The sequence below is a fragment of the Cryptomeria japonica genome, chromosome 11 (assembly GCF_030272615.1).
Source record: "Cryptomeria japonica chromosome 11, Sugi_1.0, whole genome shotgun sequence".
Taxonomy (NCBI): Eukaryota; Viridiplantae; Streptophyta; class Pinopsida; order Cupressales; family Cupressaceae; genus Cryptomeria; species Cryptomeria japonica.
Genome location: NC_081415.1, coordinates 386,167,600 through 386,186,074, shown reverse-complemented (window position 1 = coordinate 386,186,074; position 18,475 = coordinate 386,167,600). Strand labels below are relative to the sequence as shown.

Sequence of the window (18,475 nt, the reverse complement as noted above, 5' to 3'; positions counted from 1 at the left end):
CATTGACCCTAGGTTCCCCTCCCCACTCCCCTATTTTATCCCTTGATGATTTGGGTTTGGTAGAGGTAGAAGACAAAGTATGAATTATTTATAGCCTACAACAAGCAAAATAAAATTATTAGATGGCTCTTGGCCCAACTTCACACTGCTAAAAGGAAAATAAATAGACTGGAGGAGACGATTGGTGATTAGCCTTTGGAGGATAAGGATGATAGAGTTTGGATTACTACTAATGTTCTAGTGGAGGAACTCATGAGATCGGATAATCTAGATGCAAAGGTTAAGGCCTTGAGTGCTTAGGTGGCCTCAGAGGAAGAACGAAAGGAAATGGTGAGGCCGATCTTTATTATCTAGGATATTTAAGAGGCACTAATAATAAATTTGGAAAATATTGTGGCTTAGAGAAGGGTCATGGAAAACAAAATGTTGGCTTCCATGTAGGTCCTCCAAGACAAGCTTCAATGAAGACATGCCAAGAGGAAAAGGTCCATGGAGGTTGTTGGTACTACTTTGGAGCCATCTAGTAATACTATTAAGGCTAATTTTGAGTCTCCTAATATTACTCTTGCTAAGGATAAGATCAAAAGACCCCATTTTTGAGAGAAACTAAAGGAACTTAGCCAGGAGTGATAGGAATTAAAAAAAAAAAACAATTTGTAGATCATTTGTTTGTGTCTCTTGGGGGTTATTTTACAGTTCTGATTAGTTTTAGTCATGTGTTATTTTGTATTTTGTTTTAGTCTGGTTCAATATTTTTCAATGGTTGTTGGTCTTAATGCTGGATTTTCTCACACATTATGAGATCCCCTTTGTCTGTTGTTTGGATGTTATGTAAGGGTTCAGGCTCTCTCCCTCTTTATCTAATTAGAATAAATTATATTAAATTTTGATCAAGGGGAACCCAATTAGAATTCTTCTCAAATCAGTTATAAGTATTTAATGAGGTTGACATTTGTGAAGGGGATTATTCTGTTGGAAATTGACACTCTATTGGTTGGTTTCACTATGTTGTCATTGATGGCAACATGATTTTGTGTTCCGGCTTCATGTTTTGATTCTATGGTATACCGACAGGCACTTCACAGATTCTACACCGGCATCGACTTCGGCACCGGCAGGTCAAAAGATTTCTTTGGTCACTGACAACGTAGGCCGACATATCTTAGATCCGGCATCGGCAATTTGTTTTAATGTTTATACATTTATGTTATCTAGCCGACATGTAATTTGATATTGTATATATCTTTGTAAGCCGACATAAGGCATAAAAGTTGTATAGGGTATATAGGCCAGTTAAGATTATATCATTTTTGATATAGATATAGACATGAGATAGGAGATTATGGATATGCGAATGTAATATGATGCAAAATTATTCAGAGAGATTATGTATGTGAGGAATTTATTATAAGGGTTATTCTGGTAAAAGGGTTTAGGGTTTCAGACTGGAACATACAAAGCTTAAACCAGAACTGTATTCTGGCATAGAAGATGCTATCTTAGTAGTTCACACTTCTTTGGATTGTTGTTTGGAATTTTATGTAGTCAGTGAGGATCCTATTGTGATTGAGCAGTGTTCTCTAGGCTATAAGCCTTCCTGCAAGTGTAGGCCCCTCATATTTTGTAATATCTCTTCATATGGCCAGTGGATTGATATTGTGGGTCACAAATCCCATTGTGGTTTTTCCTCTTTGAGGTTTTCCACATATAAATCTATGTGTTATGATTCTCATTTATGTGTTTGGCTTATTGGTTACTTTACTTCTTTCTATTCTGTATGTATCAGTATATCAGTTGGTGTATGCATGTTTTAATAAGGCTAAAATCTACTATTCTAGTATAACACTAATTCACCCCCCCTCCCCTCTCAGTGTTATTGGTTTCCAACAATTGGTATCAGAGCCTTGTGCCTTGGAGGAAGTTTAACAACTTGAGGAAGATCCTGAAACTAGAATCCATGAATATGGCTTTGGGGAAGAAGCTTGAGATGACACTTGAAGATTATGATACTGAAAGGTTGAAGAACTTAAAGCTACAAGATGAATTGAATTCTGCTAAGAAATTCATTCTTGTCCTATAAGAGAGGCTATCATCTGTTCAAGCTAGAAGGAAGGAACTTTTGCAAAATCAGGATGATGAAGAGAAAAATGCACTTAAGGAGCAAAGTCAGAAATTGAGTCAGGAGAACATGGTTATGAAGAATGAAATACAAGTTATAACTATGAGGATGTCTAAGGAGATTGAGGACAGAAAGAAAAAGGAAGAAAATATTGTTGTATCCCTGAAGAACAAATTTGAAGAATGTGGTAGGTTGGTTCATGAAAATCATATGTTGCGAACTGATTTGGTACAATCCCAGAGTAATGAACAAGAGCTTGAGAGACAAATGATAATACTAAGAGAAGATTTAATTGCTGCAAGTGAGTACAAAGAAAAATTCAAGATCAGCTCAACACAACTTGATGAGTTATTGAAGAGACAAAGGCAGATTGGAGATTCCAATGGACTTGGATTTGAGCAAGCACAGAGTTCCAGTATTGCTAATGAAGATCAAAACCATAAGGCATCACTAAGACAATTCAATGCTTATAAATTCAATGGTAGATGTTTTGTTTGCAATAGATTTGGTCACATGGCTAGGCAATGTAGAAACAGAGCAAATCACAACCCTGATTCTTCTCCCGGTAAATGTTCTAAATGCAATAAGTTTGGTCATAAGACAAAATATTGCAGAATGAATGTAAAATGCTATGCTTGTGAAAAATTTAGACATATGGCTAATCAATTTAGGTCAAGCAATTTCATCGGTTTTAGCAAAGCAATTCAGAAGAACAATGTTACATGTTATGCATGTAATGAAGTTGGACATATTGCTAAGTTTTGTAGAAGCATAAATCCACCGGTTAGTAATGGAGGATCAAATGAAAGAGGAAAAGAGAAGGTTAGTGAAATCCGACAAGATCATACTCAGAGATGGGTTAGGAAGACTGGAGAACAATCATCAGATGGGAATGTCCCAGTTACTTATCCAACAAAAGAGGTTGCTCCTGCACTAGTAGTGAGCTCATTTGGTAACTAAGGCAAATGCCTTAGGGGTAGGCAAAATTCATGAAGATGCTGCATATGCCCCGGGAAGAGGTTTTGGAAGATGTTCCAGATATTAGAGAGGATTATTTGGCATGGATATGTTCTGAATGAGATCTGGTATATTTCATCGACAATCATTAATGTCAATGGAAGATTAGGGTTTTTCTCGAAGGTTAAAAGGTCGAATACACTTCATTATTAATCACCCTGCAATTAGAGCAATTTCAGAGTGATTCAGTGCGATCAAAGGCTATTCAAAGGCAATCATATTTCTTCTTGAGTGATTTCACCGGTGTCTAGAAGAATTTGTTAAAGGTTTTCACCGAGAGAAATCAAAAGGTATTTTTCTTTAAACATGGAGGTGGGATCATCTTCTATTCCTATTTTTGTTGCAAACCCAGTTGTTATAGAGGTCAAGGACTGCCCATGCCAAATTTTAAGCGGTATCGACATGTGGCTACCTTGGAAGATTCGATTGGAGTGTTTTCTCGAGTTTCAAAGGGAGTTGTGTATATATAGGATGTTAGGGCTTATATTCACTGTCATATCAAGGACTTGGGAACTTCATAAATCAAGGGAATGTATATGAGTGAGCTAATGGGAGAATCTGGAAAGATCAAACCAACATATAAGCATATTGAAGAACTAGGGTTTACAAACATTCTAGATATTCCGGAGTTTGAAGATGAGATAAACAGATATGTACTGAGTAGAGTACATGGGGAACTCATATGGCTGGACAAACCTTACAAAATCACCAAGGAAGCCATCCGGGCAATCAATGGTTTGCCATCGGTAGGGAAACATCTAGACAAGAAAGTTTCAAATGACTTCGTGAGGAAGATCACCAATGCTACATCTGACAAAAGATCCATGAAAGTGAGTACTATCACCGACACATAAATCAAATTTGGTAGCATGATTATCGGATATAAGGTAACTCAATCAAACCGATTGAATTCTGTTTCCAGTTCATGCATTTTGGCTGCATACAAAATGATGAGAGATAATGTAAAGTTAGATCTATGCGGTTGGATGCTTGATAAGTTGTTAATCAACTTAGGAAATATTAAGGGTGAGAAGAAGGGAACTTGTTAGTTTGCCTAATATTATATTTTCTGAATGATTCACCTGGTTCTGGTAAGAGGCAATGGGATTTTGACATTCTGATAGGAAGACAGTTGAAACAATCAATTCCTACATTAGGAAGCCAAAGAGATGATAAGATACGGGGTTATGTTAAGGCATTTCAAAAATCTATGAGGTCTAGGGTAAGGGTACTTGAGCATATAGTAGAAAAATATTCTACCAACATATGCTTCATCGTAAAGAAGGATGAGAATCTCATGGAAGCAGTTAAGCCCCGTAAGATTTGGATTGAAGAAATGGGCTATGAGGTAGATGCACAGATTCTTGATGCCTACGCAAAAATGCTAATTGATGCACCAATTGATGAGGCAGAGAAGCCTTGTGGTATTGCACAATAGAAGACTCAAGAGGTTGAAACAGAGTTCAACTAGAAGAAAAGGGAGAAATAAGAAGGAAAAACAAGTAAATTTGTGGTGAAGGTCTCAAAGGACATCAAGGCACTAATTGATGTTGTCCTGGAGAAAGGCGGAAAAAGGAAGGATCCAAAAGTTCATATTGAACATGTTACTGCAGAATCTGAATCAGAGGATGACATACTGTTAGCATTTAAGAGGGTTGTTTGGAAGAAACCGGAGGAAACACAGGTGGAAGAAAAGAAGCAACTGGTTAGGAAAGTCACAATCAAACTATTGACACAAAAGCAAGAACCTAAAGCTACACCAACAACTGCATCCGGTACTGCCAAGAGGAAGAAGAAGAGTGACATTGACCTAGCAATTGAAACTGGTAATGTAACTATCATACCACCTAAAACTTGTGCAGAAATTGTAGATGAAATCACTAAAGATGGCATGTTGAAGAATGTTAAATTTTATTATGAAAACTTAGAGGATGATGAACAAGAGAGGTAGAAGAAGTAGTCCTATTATACTTGGATATCTATAAGAAATCCTTAATAGAGATAAAAAATCAAATATCGGCTGAGTTATATAACATGTTAGATGCTAGAAGATTATCAACTATGCAAGAAGATAAACACATTAAATTTCAAGAACTATTATCTATCTATGTTACTATTGTGTGTGTAAAAAAGTGAAATAAGCCTGTAAGTTGCAAGACACAACACTTCAATTAAGTTATTACATGTATGGTTAGACAGATATAAGCATGAATATGAAAACCATAACAAATCGACTAATTGCCTTCTAAAAGATGTGAGTATAAAATTGCTCTCGGATTTGTATAAGCAATACCAGTGACTAGACTGCACCAAGATGAAGGATTTAATTTATATGAGCATGAGATTAAGATAAATGGATGCAAGATTATGCTAGATGGATGAATAGTAAGATATATGAATTCAAGCAATCATAAAAATATGCAAAAAGAAATTAAACTAAGATGCAATAATCTCAAAAAACAAACACAATATCTTCAATGACTCCAAAGCAAAAACTGTATAATAACAATAAATCTCTAGGGTGTTTTGAATGAGAGATGAAGGCTGAATTTATAGAGAATCACAAGAGAGATTAAAAAAAAAGCACAATTTAGGATAATTGAAATAACTGAGATATCGGATTCAATTAACCTTGAGATAGATTCCAATTATAGTTTAATTGAAATGCATTGAGATTATAAGTTTGAGTTTACATTAGAGATATAATTCAATTAATTCCATGCACTTGAGATAAAATTAGGCAATTCTTTGATTTATTCAAGAAAAGAGTCTTTTCAATGCATCTGAACTTCTTTTCTCAAAAGCTTTGAGTTCCAATTTTAGAGAATGATTAATAATTCAATTTAATTGCTTTTCAGATTTCAAGTTCTCAATTTAGAAGAAAGAAATAATATCTCAAGCTTGATTTCTCTCTCAATTCAATTCTTTTATTCTATTTTCAATTTAACTCTTGCTTTGCAATTAATTCCTCTTTTGTAATAAATTAATTCCTTTTTTTATGTTTAAATGACAAATTTATTAATTAATTAAATATACTAGGATATTTGATAAATTAAATAGGATAATTGATCAAAAATAATTTTCTTGGAATGATTTAATTAATTAAATAAATATTTAATTAATATAGAATAATTCACTTGCCATGTAATATTTGAAGATTGAAGAATTAATTAATTGTGTGCTCAAAGTTGATTTAATTGGCTTTGGTTAGGACCTTGGTGATGTTGTCAAAATTAGGGGCCCATGGTTTAGGTGACCAATTTTAGGGTATTACAACTATAGCTTCAGATGAAATGGAAAAGACACTTGAGGTGACAGATAGAAAAGTTTTCAATAGCAAACATAGGATAACTAGTCTGGTGCTAGGGAGAGTGAATGAAATAATAAAGGAAACTCAAAAAGCATGGATTAATTTTTTTGGAGAAAACAAAGGATTCTTTACTTCACCGGAAACCAAGACAGACACTGTAGATACCCCGGTTGAAGGAAAAGGAAAGGGGATTACGAGAAATTTACCATTAGTTTTGAAAAATATTAAGATAGTGTAAATTGAGCCACCGACAAATACTGAGATACTAGTTAATACTGAGAATCGACAAGCTAACATTGTACAAGATACTAATATTAAGGACAATTTTCCTCCAGATACAAATGTATAGGTTGAGGATAGTGTTCCTATAGAGGAACCAACAGTTACACAGACTGCACCAAGTGGCGAAGCCACCGGTGCAAGTGAGGAGGTTATAAAGGATAAAACATTAGAGGAGTAAACAAGGGAATCCGACAGGGAACTAGTTGTTGGCCCATCATTATTGTCAATTGACACTTCTCAGGTAGAAAAGAAAACCATCATAGAGATGAGTCCTACTTAATTGATGATGATGGCTGCTCAAAAATTGATGAAGGAGGGATCCACAAACAAGGGGATTATAGATCAATCAATCACTGTTCTACACAGATTGGTCCCAGAATGTAAGATTAAAAATGAAGCGAGCCCATTCGGTAAGCTTAAGGTAATCACTAAGCACATATCAAAAGACTTTCAATCCTTACAACAAATCTCAAACTAGCAAGCACTAGAAATATTTACTCAGGCTAAGAGAGCCACTTTTGATCAAGTAATTGAAATAGAGAAGAAAAAGATTAAGGAGAAGCTGATCTTAATAGAAAATTCTTTGAAACAATGCACAAATATATATAGGGTATGTTGTAATACTAAAATACTTACAACAAATGTAGATAAAAAGATAAAAGAGATTCAGGAGAAAATTGCAAGTATTGCTAACTCTTTTGATGGATTAATTTCATTGACTACATCAATTGAAGGTCAAATTTTGATTTTGGAGAACCAAATTTATGCTCTTGAGAAAGAAAGAGACAAAATAATTTGAAGAGCAAGAAGTCTGAGAGGCCTGGTGAGTCCAAGATTGGATTCACTTTGTGTACATAAGAAAGAATGCATGGATATGGTGGGAAAGCCCACACCGACATAGGTAAATGAGAAATAATCTTTTGCACATTTATTGAGTGGACTTGTATCTATTTTCGACACATTCAAAACCGACTGGGAAAGCCCACTCTATTGGTTGGTTTCACTATGTTGTCATTGATGGCAACATGATTTTGTGTTTTAGCTTCATGTTTTGATTCTATGGTATATCGACAGGTACTTCACAGATTCTACACCGACATCGGCAAGTCAGAAGATTTATTTGGTCACCGGCAATGCAGGCCAACATGGTTATTGGTATTGGAAGCTGACATATCTTAGATCCGCCATCAACAATTTGTTTTAATGTTCACACATTTATGTTATTTGGCTGACATGTAATCTGATATTGTATATATCTTTGTAAGCCGACATAAGCCCTAAAAGTTGTATAGGGTATATAGGTCAATTAAGATTAAATCATTTTTTATATAGATATAGACATGGATAGGAGATTATGGATATGTGAATGTAATATGCTAAAAAAATATTCAGAGAGATTATGTATTTGAGGAATTTATTGTAAGGGTTATTCTGGTAAAAGGGTTTAGGGTTTCAGACCGTAACAAACAGAGCTTAAACTAGAATTCTATTCTAGCATAGAAGATGCTATCTTAGCAGTTCCCCACTTCTCTGGATTATTGTCTAGAATTTTATGTAGTTAGTGAGGCTCCTATTGTGATTGAGCAGTGTGCTCTAGGTTGTAAGCCTTCCTACAAGTGCAGGCCCCTCGTATTTTGTAATATCTCTTCATATGGCCAATGGATTGATATTGTGGGTCACAAATCCCACCGTGGTTTTTCCTCTTTGAGGTTTTCCACGTATAAATCTCTATGTTATGATTCTCATTTATGTGTTTAGTTTATTGGTTGCTTTACTTATTTCTATTTTGTATGTATCGGTATACTGGTTGGTGTATGCATGTTTTAATAAGGCTAAAATCTACTATTTCGGTATAACACTGATTCACCCCCCCCTCTCAGTGTTATTGGTTTCCAACATATTCAACGATGGAAGACTGCATAGGGTGCGAGAAAGCCCTCTTTTGACGCCTAAGCCTCACCAATATTAGGGTTTTCTCGGCAAATATAGAGGGGCGATGTGAAAATCACATTTTTTGTCCTTGGACAAAAACGATTTTCCTTTTTCAAAGCACCAAACTTCATCTTGCGATTTGATCTTTCTGAAAGAGAAATTTTCTTACTCTATCGGTGATTGCAGGAGGTTTGAAATGTAATATCCCCTTGTTTCATTGAAATCCACCTTCGTTGTGGTCTTTTTGAAGCCTCACGCCCTCATGTCATCATTCTCATCAAGGATTTTCTCGATATTATGAAGGCATGCAAATGAATAAGGCATTCTTCTTCAAAACAATTTGAATTTTCCCTAAACCAACCCCTTGTTTGCTGGTGACCTTGTTCTCCATACTTATCGGGTTGTGAAGACATTATGGGCTTCTAAAAAATATGGAAACCCATGTGGAAACAATATGGAAAAAATGATGATTTTTATGATGTTTATCAGACAACAGAGGAGAAAATAGTAAATTGCTTGCAAAAAAAACCATACCTGAGGAGCGCACAGTTGTGGAGAGATCATTCCGGGGGGGAGGGAGATAAGAGAAGCTTAAACTTTGGCAGACAATGCTCCCGGCTTGTGCTTGGTTTCCTTTAAAATGAACCCGCATTTTAAAAAAATAAAAATAATGATGCCTGAGTTCATCGAAATTCCGATGATCATTTACCATTGGAATTTTGACAAGCTCGAGCATTTTAAAAAAATAAATCAAATTTGATCACAATATGCCTTGTCCGTCAGAAACCTTCATCGGAATTTGAGACCAAATGTATTAGTGCTATGCCATACGTGAGATGGAGGAGTGACACACTGCGTTTGCATGGGGATGCAACATGTTAGCTCATCTCTACCATGACTCGGAAGACTATGTCTATTATGAGGGAAAGACTTTGATGACATGCACCTTGATGGTGTTTCCAACTGATTGCCTGAAGACTTCCTATGAATTAGCCTAATTCGATCAACGAATCTTCATATCAATGAACAACGAATGAGACTTCAACCAAAATGTTGAAGGATCTCATGCTCTTTAGGCTTTGCATGACCTAGGGGGGTGACCCTTTGCAATATTTAATGAATTTGCAGAAATTTTGACAAATATTGCTAAATGTAGATAACTCTCAATGAATTTTTACCAGACTGATGAGTTGAGACATTGGCATATTTTTATCCTTATAACTCTTAAGATTTTGTCATATTTTGATTTTCATAATAGTAATGATGTATTGGAAGTTTACTATATGTATTTCATATGTTAGCCTGAACCTATTAAAACATGTTTTGTCTTTGCCAGTTTATTCCTGCAGCCATGTTATTTATTCCTGTTGCCATGCGGATTGTTTAAGGAAAATCATGTGTGAAATTAATAGATGTCCTGATTAATTAAAATATGTATGTATTTTCTTGTATGCTATTTCTTTTGAAGTGCAGGGAATACATGATGCTACGATGGAAGCTCACCTATCACACCAATTGCAGGAAGAGATATTCAAGGAGATGACTGAAAGATCGAACGACAGAGATGCTGAAGAGTGTAAGGAATGACAAAGGAGAAGTAATCATGTGATACTACTGATGTCTAACTCAAGTGGACATTAGTGTTGTAAATACTGCCACAATATGTTATGACTATGGTTCGGTTTAGATCCACACTTTTTGTAGCTTAACTCCAGCTATCTCCTTTCTCATTTAGTTATCCACCTCTTCTCTTCGGCATGATCTGTGTTGTTTAAAGTAGATGTTTTCTTTTAAAATAAGCTCTTCATCTCTTCTCAGAGGTTAGAAAGAAAAGAGAGAAAGCAGAGCAGAGGATTTTGGAAACAAAGTTACAAGTGTTTTTGAGTTTCTTTTTATGTTGAATCATGTAATGACTTCCGAAGAACAATGAATAAAAATATGTTATTCTGAGCACTTAGAGTTGTTTTTGGGAAGCATGGAATCACTCATCCAAGGGGGCCCACTTGGTGAGTGTTCCTATGCCTTTGTTAAGATTAGTTTTCTTCTTTAGCTGCAGTAGACGTTCTTGCATTGACTGTTCCTACAGCCATTGGAAACAGATCCACTGACTGTTCCTGCAACCAAACCAAAATAGAGTAGTTTTTGTTTATTAGCATTGAACTTAGCAAGTATTTATTGAATGAATTTATGTTAATGCAAAAGTTTTCCTGTAGCCTTTCAACAATTTCAATTCTTGCTTATCTTTTCCGCATAATGTTAGTTGCTGCAATAATGCAAAGTAGTTGTTGCAGGAACTTACTGCATATATAGTGCATACCCATTTCAAGTATTACGTCCTTGGTTTGACAACCAAATGAACACTAGCTATAGAAATAGTGACTTTACCAAGTGAATGTCCAAACTTCGGGTTGAGACTTCAACTAGAGTTATTATTCTTATTGTTGGGTTGAACATTTTTGGCACCATTGTCGGGGATGGTGTCAAACTAAGAACCTGTTATGGTTATTGTCTTTTCAGTTTTCAGTTAATTATTTTTCTGGCATACCTGATTGTTCGAAAAAAAATTATGAACCTGCATGCATAGCCGAAGAAGAGATGTTCTAGGTAGATTTCTACCCAGTCATCCTATTCATACAAAAATTAATTCCCCAGATATAAATCCTTTTGCTGAACTTTATCAAACCCCAGAGAATTTTAACCACCTTGAATATGAATTTCCAGAAGGCAGTCTTCAGTTCCTCTTTGGACCCCCAGAAGAATAATTTCATTTGTTAACTCCCCCCACTAGTCCAATGCAAGGAAATCCACCTCCTGGTGGAAATAATCCACCACCACCACCTTTGGACCCAACGTTTGAATTCCCCATATCTGATTAGCATGATAATGCTAATCTCAAGAACATTCCAGCTTCTTCCCTCCCTAAATTCTATGGATTAGTGACAGAGGATCCAGACACATTTCTGTTTGAGTTTGATGTTCTTTGTAGGAGTTTTGATTATACTACAGATGCCCATAGACTCAAAATATTTCTTGCCACTTTGAAAGAATCATCTTTAAGATGGTTTATGAGTTTGGGTAGTAGCACAATCAATACATGGGATGAGATGAAACGATTGTTTCTTACAAAGTATAAATATTATTGTAGAGGCATTGATCGTCATGGGGATGATATTTTAAGACTGACACAAAAAGAAGATGAGAGTCTTGAAGATTATCTGGAAAGGTTTCTGTTTAGTGTCAAAAAGTCCATGCATAGTGCTCTAAATGAAGATTCCATCAAGTTAATATTTTATAGGGGAATCAGTGATGAATGCACTGATGCTTTGGATCTTATGGGAGGAGGTGACATTACACAGTCTATGTGGAATGAAATAGGACAAATTTGTAAGAAGTATTCCAGATCTACTTCTAAAAAGAACATGTGTTTCAAGCCAGGAGTTCCTTCATCAACGTCTAGTACTAGATTTTCTAGAATGGAACTTAGCCATTTGTTAAAGGAATTTAAGGAAGACATCATAAACAATATGGCTACTCAGTTGGATACACTCTCAGATAAGAAGAAGCATGAAGAAGCTAATGCATTTCTTGCATAATTTTGCCCTCATTGTAGACAGAGAAAAAAGCACTGCAGATGTAAAATGGTTGCAAATCTTGAGGTTCCTGACTTCAAGCCAATACAAGGTGAGGATGAACAAGTTTTCTATGTTGCTCAAAGAAGGCCAAATTTCCAAAGACAAGGTATGCCTCTAGATCCACTTTCTTTTTATGGTTATAGTGGAAATTCTTATGTACCAAATAATCAATGGCAATCACCATATGCTCAAAATTTTGGTAATTATCCAAACTTGTATGATTCTCAAGGCCAAGGGCAACATTTTGCTAATCAAATGCCACAGTGGCAACAACCACAAGGAAATTGGTATCCACCTCAGGGCCAAGGGAACCAGTTTCAAGGGAATTGGCAACCTACTCCTCAATGGAGGGGGAGTCAACTATGGGCTACCCAATCTTCTGGATATCAACAACCTATTCAACAACCACAACTGCCTGCAATAATGCCTCCCCCTGCAACCACTATTGTTCCACCTAAACCAACGCAGTTGCCCACTCAGCCAATGCCAAATCCTAATATTAAATCTCAGCAACAACAACAAGCTTATTCAGCTGACCCTAATCAATACCCAACCTATTCTCTATCTATAAGTGATATTCACCTCAGATCCGAGACAACACTGTAATGTTCCTTGACCGTACCAGCGAGGGAGGCAAATGTACGGTGGGGTTGGAGCAGGGTTGTACGGTGGAGTGGCCGTACGGTAGGGTCAAGGAGGTTGTACGGTGGCACAAATGGCTGCATGGTAGTGCAGGGGCAGGCCGTACGGTAGCACCAAGAAGGTCGTACGATGGTGTAGTTTGGTCATACAGTGGTGCAGGACAGGTCATACGGTGGTGTAGGGCTGGTCGTACGGTGGTGCAGAGCCGACGCACGGTGGTGTAGGGCTGGCCATACGGTGGTCCAGAGCAGGTCGTGTGGTGGTGCTGAAGGTGTACGGTGAAGGTCATACAATGGTGAGGATTGGATAAAGATGCCGAGGTTTGGTGAACTGCAGCGGTTGTGTGGTGGGTTTCTAGAGTAACGGGTTTGGAATATTATGAGTTCCCCTTATGCATGTAAATCCAAATTAACAGATACGCAACTAGAGAAAGTAAGCAATGATATATTTCAAGATTTGCCAGATCCGAAATGAATATAAAGGTAGGATAGGGTGAGAGGTGAATCCCACCAAAACTGCAAGTACCAAATAGGGAGGGTCTTTCACCTCCGAAATGGCAGTAACCAAAACTCCAACAGGAATTTGCACAAGAGAAAATAAATATAAAAATTCGCATACCTACAACAATGACTAACTCGGCCATATATATGGGCTCTGGGGAAACTTCCCGAAGGGTTACAAGCGGGCCGACACGACCAACCTAAACGTGCCAAAACTAAATAGAAAGGGCCCGACAGATTTGTTATTAGATTTGGGGCCTTACAATAAAGTAATTAGATTTATTATTTAATTATATCGGGGACATCACAGTCCTCCCGGGCCAAAAATTGCTTGCCCTCAAGTAATTGCAGGCTGGGATGCTCCAGAATTTGCTCGCCTTCCCAGGTAGCATCCTCGATGGGTAGATTCTTCCAGCGAACAAGGAACTCTTTGACTACGCATGTTCTCAGCCTCTTTTCTCTGACATTGATGATCTTCGCTGGCTCCAGAATTAGTTTCCCTTCTTTGTCGATGGGGGGTAGATCCTTGGACACTGTGATGCGCTGCCCGATGGCCTTTTTCAGACATGACACGTGGAAAACATTGTGAATTTGACTCCCCTCAGGAAGTTCCAACTCGTAGGCAACTTCACCCACTCTTCGAACCACCTTGTACGACCCATAGAAACACGGCTTCAACTTCTCCTTACCACTTGTCTTTAAGGAGGATTGTCTGTGCGATTGAAGTCAGAGGTAAACTAGATCACCAACCTCAAAATTCCGCTCAATCCGGCACCGATCAACATACAACTTTTGCTGGTTCTGGGCCCTTTGCAAGTTGTCTTTGAGAGATGTCAGGATGTCTAAATTCTCCTGAAGCCAATCTTTGGCCATCAGTGCACGACTGTCTCCCAATGCCAGATTAACAAATGAAGACGGTTCATAACCGTACAATGCTTTGAAGGGTGGCATGCCTATCGACATGTGATATGTGGTGTTGTAATAGTGTTCACCCAAATGTAACCAGCGAACCCAGGCCTTCTATTGAGCTAAGACATAGTTCCTGAGATAACCCTCCAGCCATTTGTTCACAATCTCGGTCTGTCCGTCTGTTTGAGGATGGTAGCTCATGCTGGGCGACAGCTTGGTTCCTGCCAACCGAAATAACTCCATCCAGAAGGTACTCAGAAAATGGCTAACCCTGTCACTGACTATGTTTCATGGTAAACCATGTAGGCGAAACACTTCATGGAAGAACAACTCGGCCACTTGAACTGCTTGATATCCTATGGGGATGGCAAAGAAATGTGCATATTTGGTCAATCGGTCAACTATGACAAAAATGCAATCCTTTCCTTGTACTCTGGGGAGTCCAGTAATGAAATCCATTGAGATGCTATCCCATTTATGGTCGGGAATTAGCAGAGGTTGCAACAGTTCAACCGGTAGATTATGCTCAAATTTGTTCTGTTGATAGGTGGAGCATTCCCGCACATATTGCAGGGTGTCGTTCTTAAGCCCCTTCCATGAAAACCTTTCACGGATCTGTCTGTAGGTTTTTAGGTATCCCGAGTGTCCCGCCAAGGGAGAGTCATGCAATTCCTTCAGAATTTTTTCCTTTATCTTGGATTCAGGTACCAAATAAATTCTGTCCTTGTAATAAATGATGTCATCAACCATCTTGTATCGGTCATCCTGTACTTGACCATCCATTAGTTCGCAGGCAAAAGTGTTCTTGGAGTATTCAACCAAGAGATATTCCTTCCAGTCTGTCGAAATCTGAGATAAAGAGAATATGTCAGGCCTTCTTGACAAGGCATCAACGACCACATTATTCTTTCCCTTTACATATTCAATGTCGAAATCAAATGCCTGGACTTTGCTCACCCATTTTTGTTGTCGTTCATTCAGATCCCTTTGCTCCAAGAAGTATCACAAGCTATTATGGTCTGTTCTCACAACAAACTTTTCTCCAACGAGGTATTGCCGGAACTTCGTCAGTGCGTGTATGATGGCTAGCATCTCCTTGTCATAGATGGAATATAACCACTCAACTCTCAAGAGCTTCCGACTCTCGAATGCAATGGGGTGAGGGTCTTGCATCAATACTACTCCAATTCCTTCCCCCGATGCATCGCACTCCAGGATGAAGGGGTGAGTGAAGTCTGGTACTGCCAGAATGGGACATGTACTCATAAATTCTTTTAATTTGTCGAAGGACTGTTGCGCTTGTGCGTGCCAATGGAAGGATCCTTTCTTTGTCAGATCGGTCAGTGGTGCCCCAAGTTGTGAAAATCCTTTCACAAACCTTCTGTAATAACTGCACAAACCAAAAAATCCACGCAACTCCGAGAGAGTCTTGGGTGGAGGCCAATCCAAAATGGCCTGAATCTTCTCCTGGTGAACTTGTACCCCCTGGGCGCTAATGACGTGACCCAAGTACAGGACCTCGGTCATTCCAAATTTACATTTGGACCTCTTAGCATACAATGATTGTGATTCCATAATCCCCAATACTTCATCCAAATGCCCCACTTGTTCCTCCCAGGTCTTGCTGTAGATGAGTATGTCATCAAAAAATACCAATAGGTACTTACGCAGTTTCTTGTTGAAGACGTGGTTCATGCAGGACCGAAAAGTGGCCGGAGCATTGGTTAATCCAAACGACATGACCAAGAACTCATAGTATCCATAATGGCAATGAAAGGCCGTCTTTTCCACATCTTGATCCCTCATACGTATCTGATGGTAGCCGAAGTAGAGATCAATCTTGGAGAAATAGATTGTGCCATGTAGTTCGTCCAAAAGCTCATCAATCCTGGGAATGGGGTACCTATTCTTGATAGTCTTCTTGTTTAGAGCATGATAGTCGACACACATTCTGAGAGTTTCGTCCTTCTTCTTCACTAGAACCACCGAGGATGCAAAGGGGCTAGAACTAGGCTGGATCCATCCTTTATCTAGGAGCTCCTGGATCATTTTCTCTATCTCATCTTTGAACTTCTTTGGGTGACGATAGGGTGTGGTGATAGCAGGTTTTGCCCCTTCCTCCAATTCGATGGTGTGCTCGAACCCTCAATGTGGGGGTATACCAGGTGGAATGTCAGAGAAGACCATGCTGGAACCTAAAATTACAGGCAAAAACTTGGTAATTGATAACGGATTGCTCAGGTTGGACAATCAAAAAATTATTCTCAAAAAATTATTCTACAGGGAGTATATCTTACCCAAGAATATTTTTTGCAATGTGATTATATTTTGCATATAAATGATTTAAAAATAAAATATATTTTTACAAAAGGGCAGGGAGAGGGAGTTGAACACTCAACCTCTCAACCCGACCTTCCTAACTACCCATACCTACCCTTCCCTTTTACCAATTGCTCTATTGTATTACTTGAAAATGTTTATTAGGGTAAATTACTATGGATAATAATTTGCAAATATTTCCACAAGATTTTAATTTATTAAAGTAATCTTGAAATGTGGAAATACATTTTGAAATATGTGATTTAAATAAATTATTTTTACCGTAAAACATTGGTAAAATATATATTAGGGTAAAATGTTATTTCATATAAATGGATCTTATTTTGAAAAATATGTTAAAAGGTGTGAAATGTACTAATGAAGAAAATTGAATTTTGATATTGTTATTACCTTTTTTACTCTCTTGTAAATTATTTTTACCCTTAATCACTAAATTAAATACTTTAGGGTGAATTTTATTTATTAAGAGATTAATTAAAGGATAAATATTTATTACAATGTTGTTTTATGTGTAGAGAGCTAAAATTATTGGGCAAACATTAAAAGGGAGTATTCTTCATCCAAGATTACATTTTGACATTTTTTTGTGATATAATATTTCTAATTATTACTTGCGAAAGGCATTTTGATATTTATAGCATCTTGATATACTTATGCAAGTAGTATTTTCTTTTTGCCTTTTAAGAAATTATAATTGTAATATTTTTTATCAAAAGGGAAAATATATGTGGTATTGGATGACCTAAATAGGGTTTGATATATTACTATGTCATTTTATATTCTCTTAATATTATTTTCACCCTAGGTAAATAATTTGAACATATTCATTAGGGTGAGTCATTTAATGCTTGATTGCTTTTTGCAAAGGTTATTTCATATGATATAATATTTCCCACCCAAATTAAAGATTACCAAAAGGTGAGAAAGTATTGTAACATTATCCGAAGGGAAGTATTTTCTTTTACTTACTATACAAAATCTTTTACCTTATGTTATTTAATAAAAACTATTATTGGAATAAATATTTACAAGTGTTTAATACTTTGATTTAAGTGAATTATTGTAAATAAGTATTTTACATAGGGTAAAATGATTATTGCCTAATCTAAAGTGGAATATATTTAATCTTTAATTAATAAGGGATTTGATTGGTTTATCTTATGTGCAGGAGATATTGAATATTTATGGGAAGGATTATCAAAGCGGAGGATAAAGGATATATTATTAAAGCTTTATTTATTTTGTATTTTAGGGATTCAAATGTAATTATCTCTGTAAACCAAAGGGTGTGTCCTTTGGAAAAACAACTGTCTATAACTCCCTCCTGTATGTGAAAGGGTGTGTCCTTTCACATATGTCTTTTGGATCAGGTATTTATAGGGAGTCTTTTTCAATTAAAAAAAGGGAGACAATTCACAATCTGTCAGGCTGCCAGTAGGGGCTATGGGATGTCTATATTGGAGAAGTCTGTAGGAATGCAAGTATAATTTTGAGCAATCACTGTGTAATGGAGTTTCTGTAAGTGTAGCTATTGTATGCATTCACTCTCTAGAAATTAATATACAAGATTCGCTGTTTCAATTCCAGAATTCGTGTATACTTTTGTGTTGATGAATTTCATTTTGTCCTCTTGATAAATCTGATAAAGGGTTTAATATAGTGTGCCACCACAAGTTGTTATAATTGAATATAAGATTTGCTTCTTCATGTTCTTATAGCACTTAATGGAACCTCTATATTGATAGTCTTGTGTTACAAATTGCCTGAAAACTGTCTCAAGAGTTTAATCGAA

At 36.9% G+C, this 18,475-nt stretch overlaps 1 protein-coding gene across 1 annotated transcript; it reads right to left on the bottom strand.

Annotated features, from left to right (window-relative positions):
* Window positions 1-15,345: 15,345 nt before the first annotated feature.
* LOC131860216 (uncharacterized mitochondrial protein AtMg00860-like) lies at window positions 15,346-15,918 on the bottom strand. Its single transcript, XM_059214598.1, has one exon. It carries the CDS (start codon window positions 15,916-15,918, stop codon window positions 15,346-15,348), a length of 573 nt encoding a protein of 190 aa, XP_059070581.1.
* Window positions 15,919-18,475: the final 2,557 nt, after the last annotated feature.

What these genes read in the sequence shown, in the direction of transcription:
- LOC131860216 (XM_059214598.1), bottom strand. Translation starts at nt 15,918, where the DNA reads ATGGAATCACAATCATTGTATGCTAAGAGGTCCAAATGTAAATTTGGA.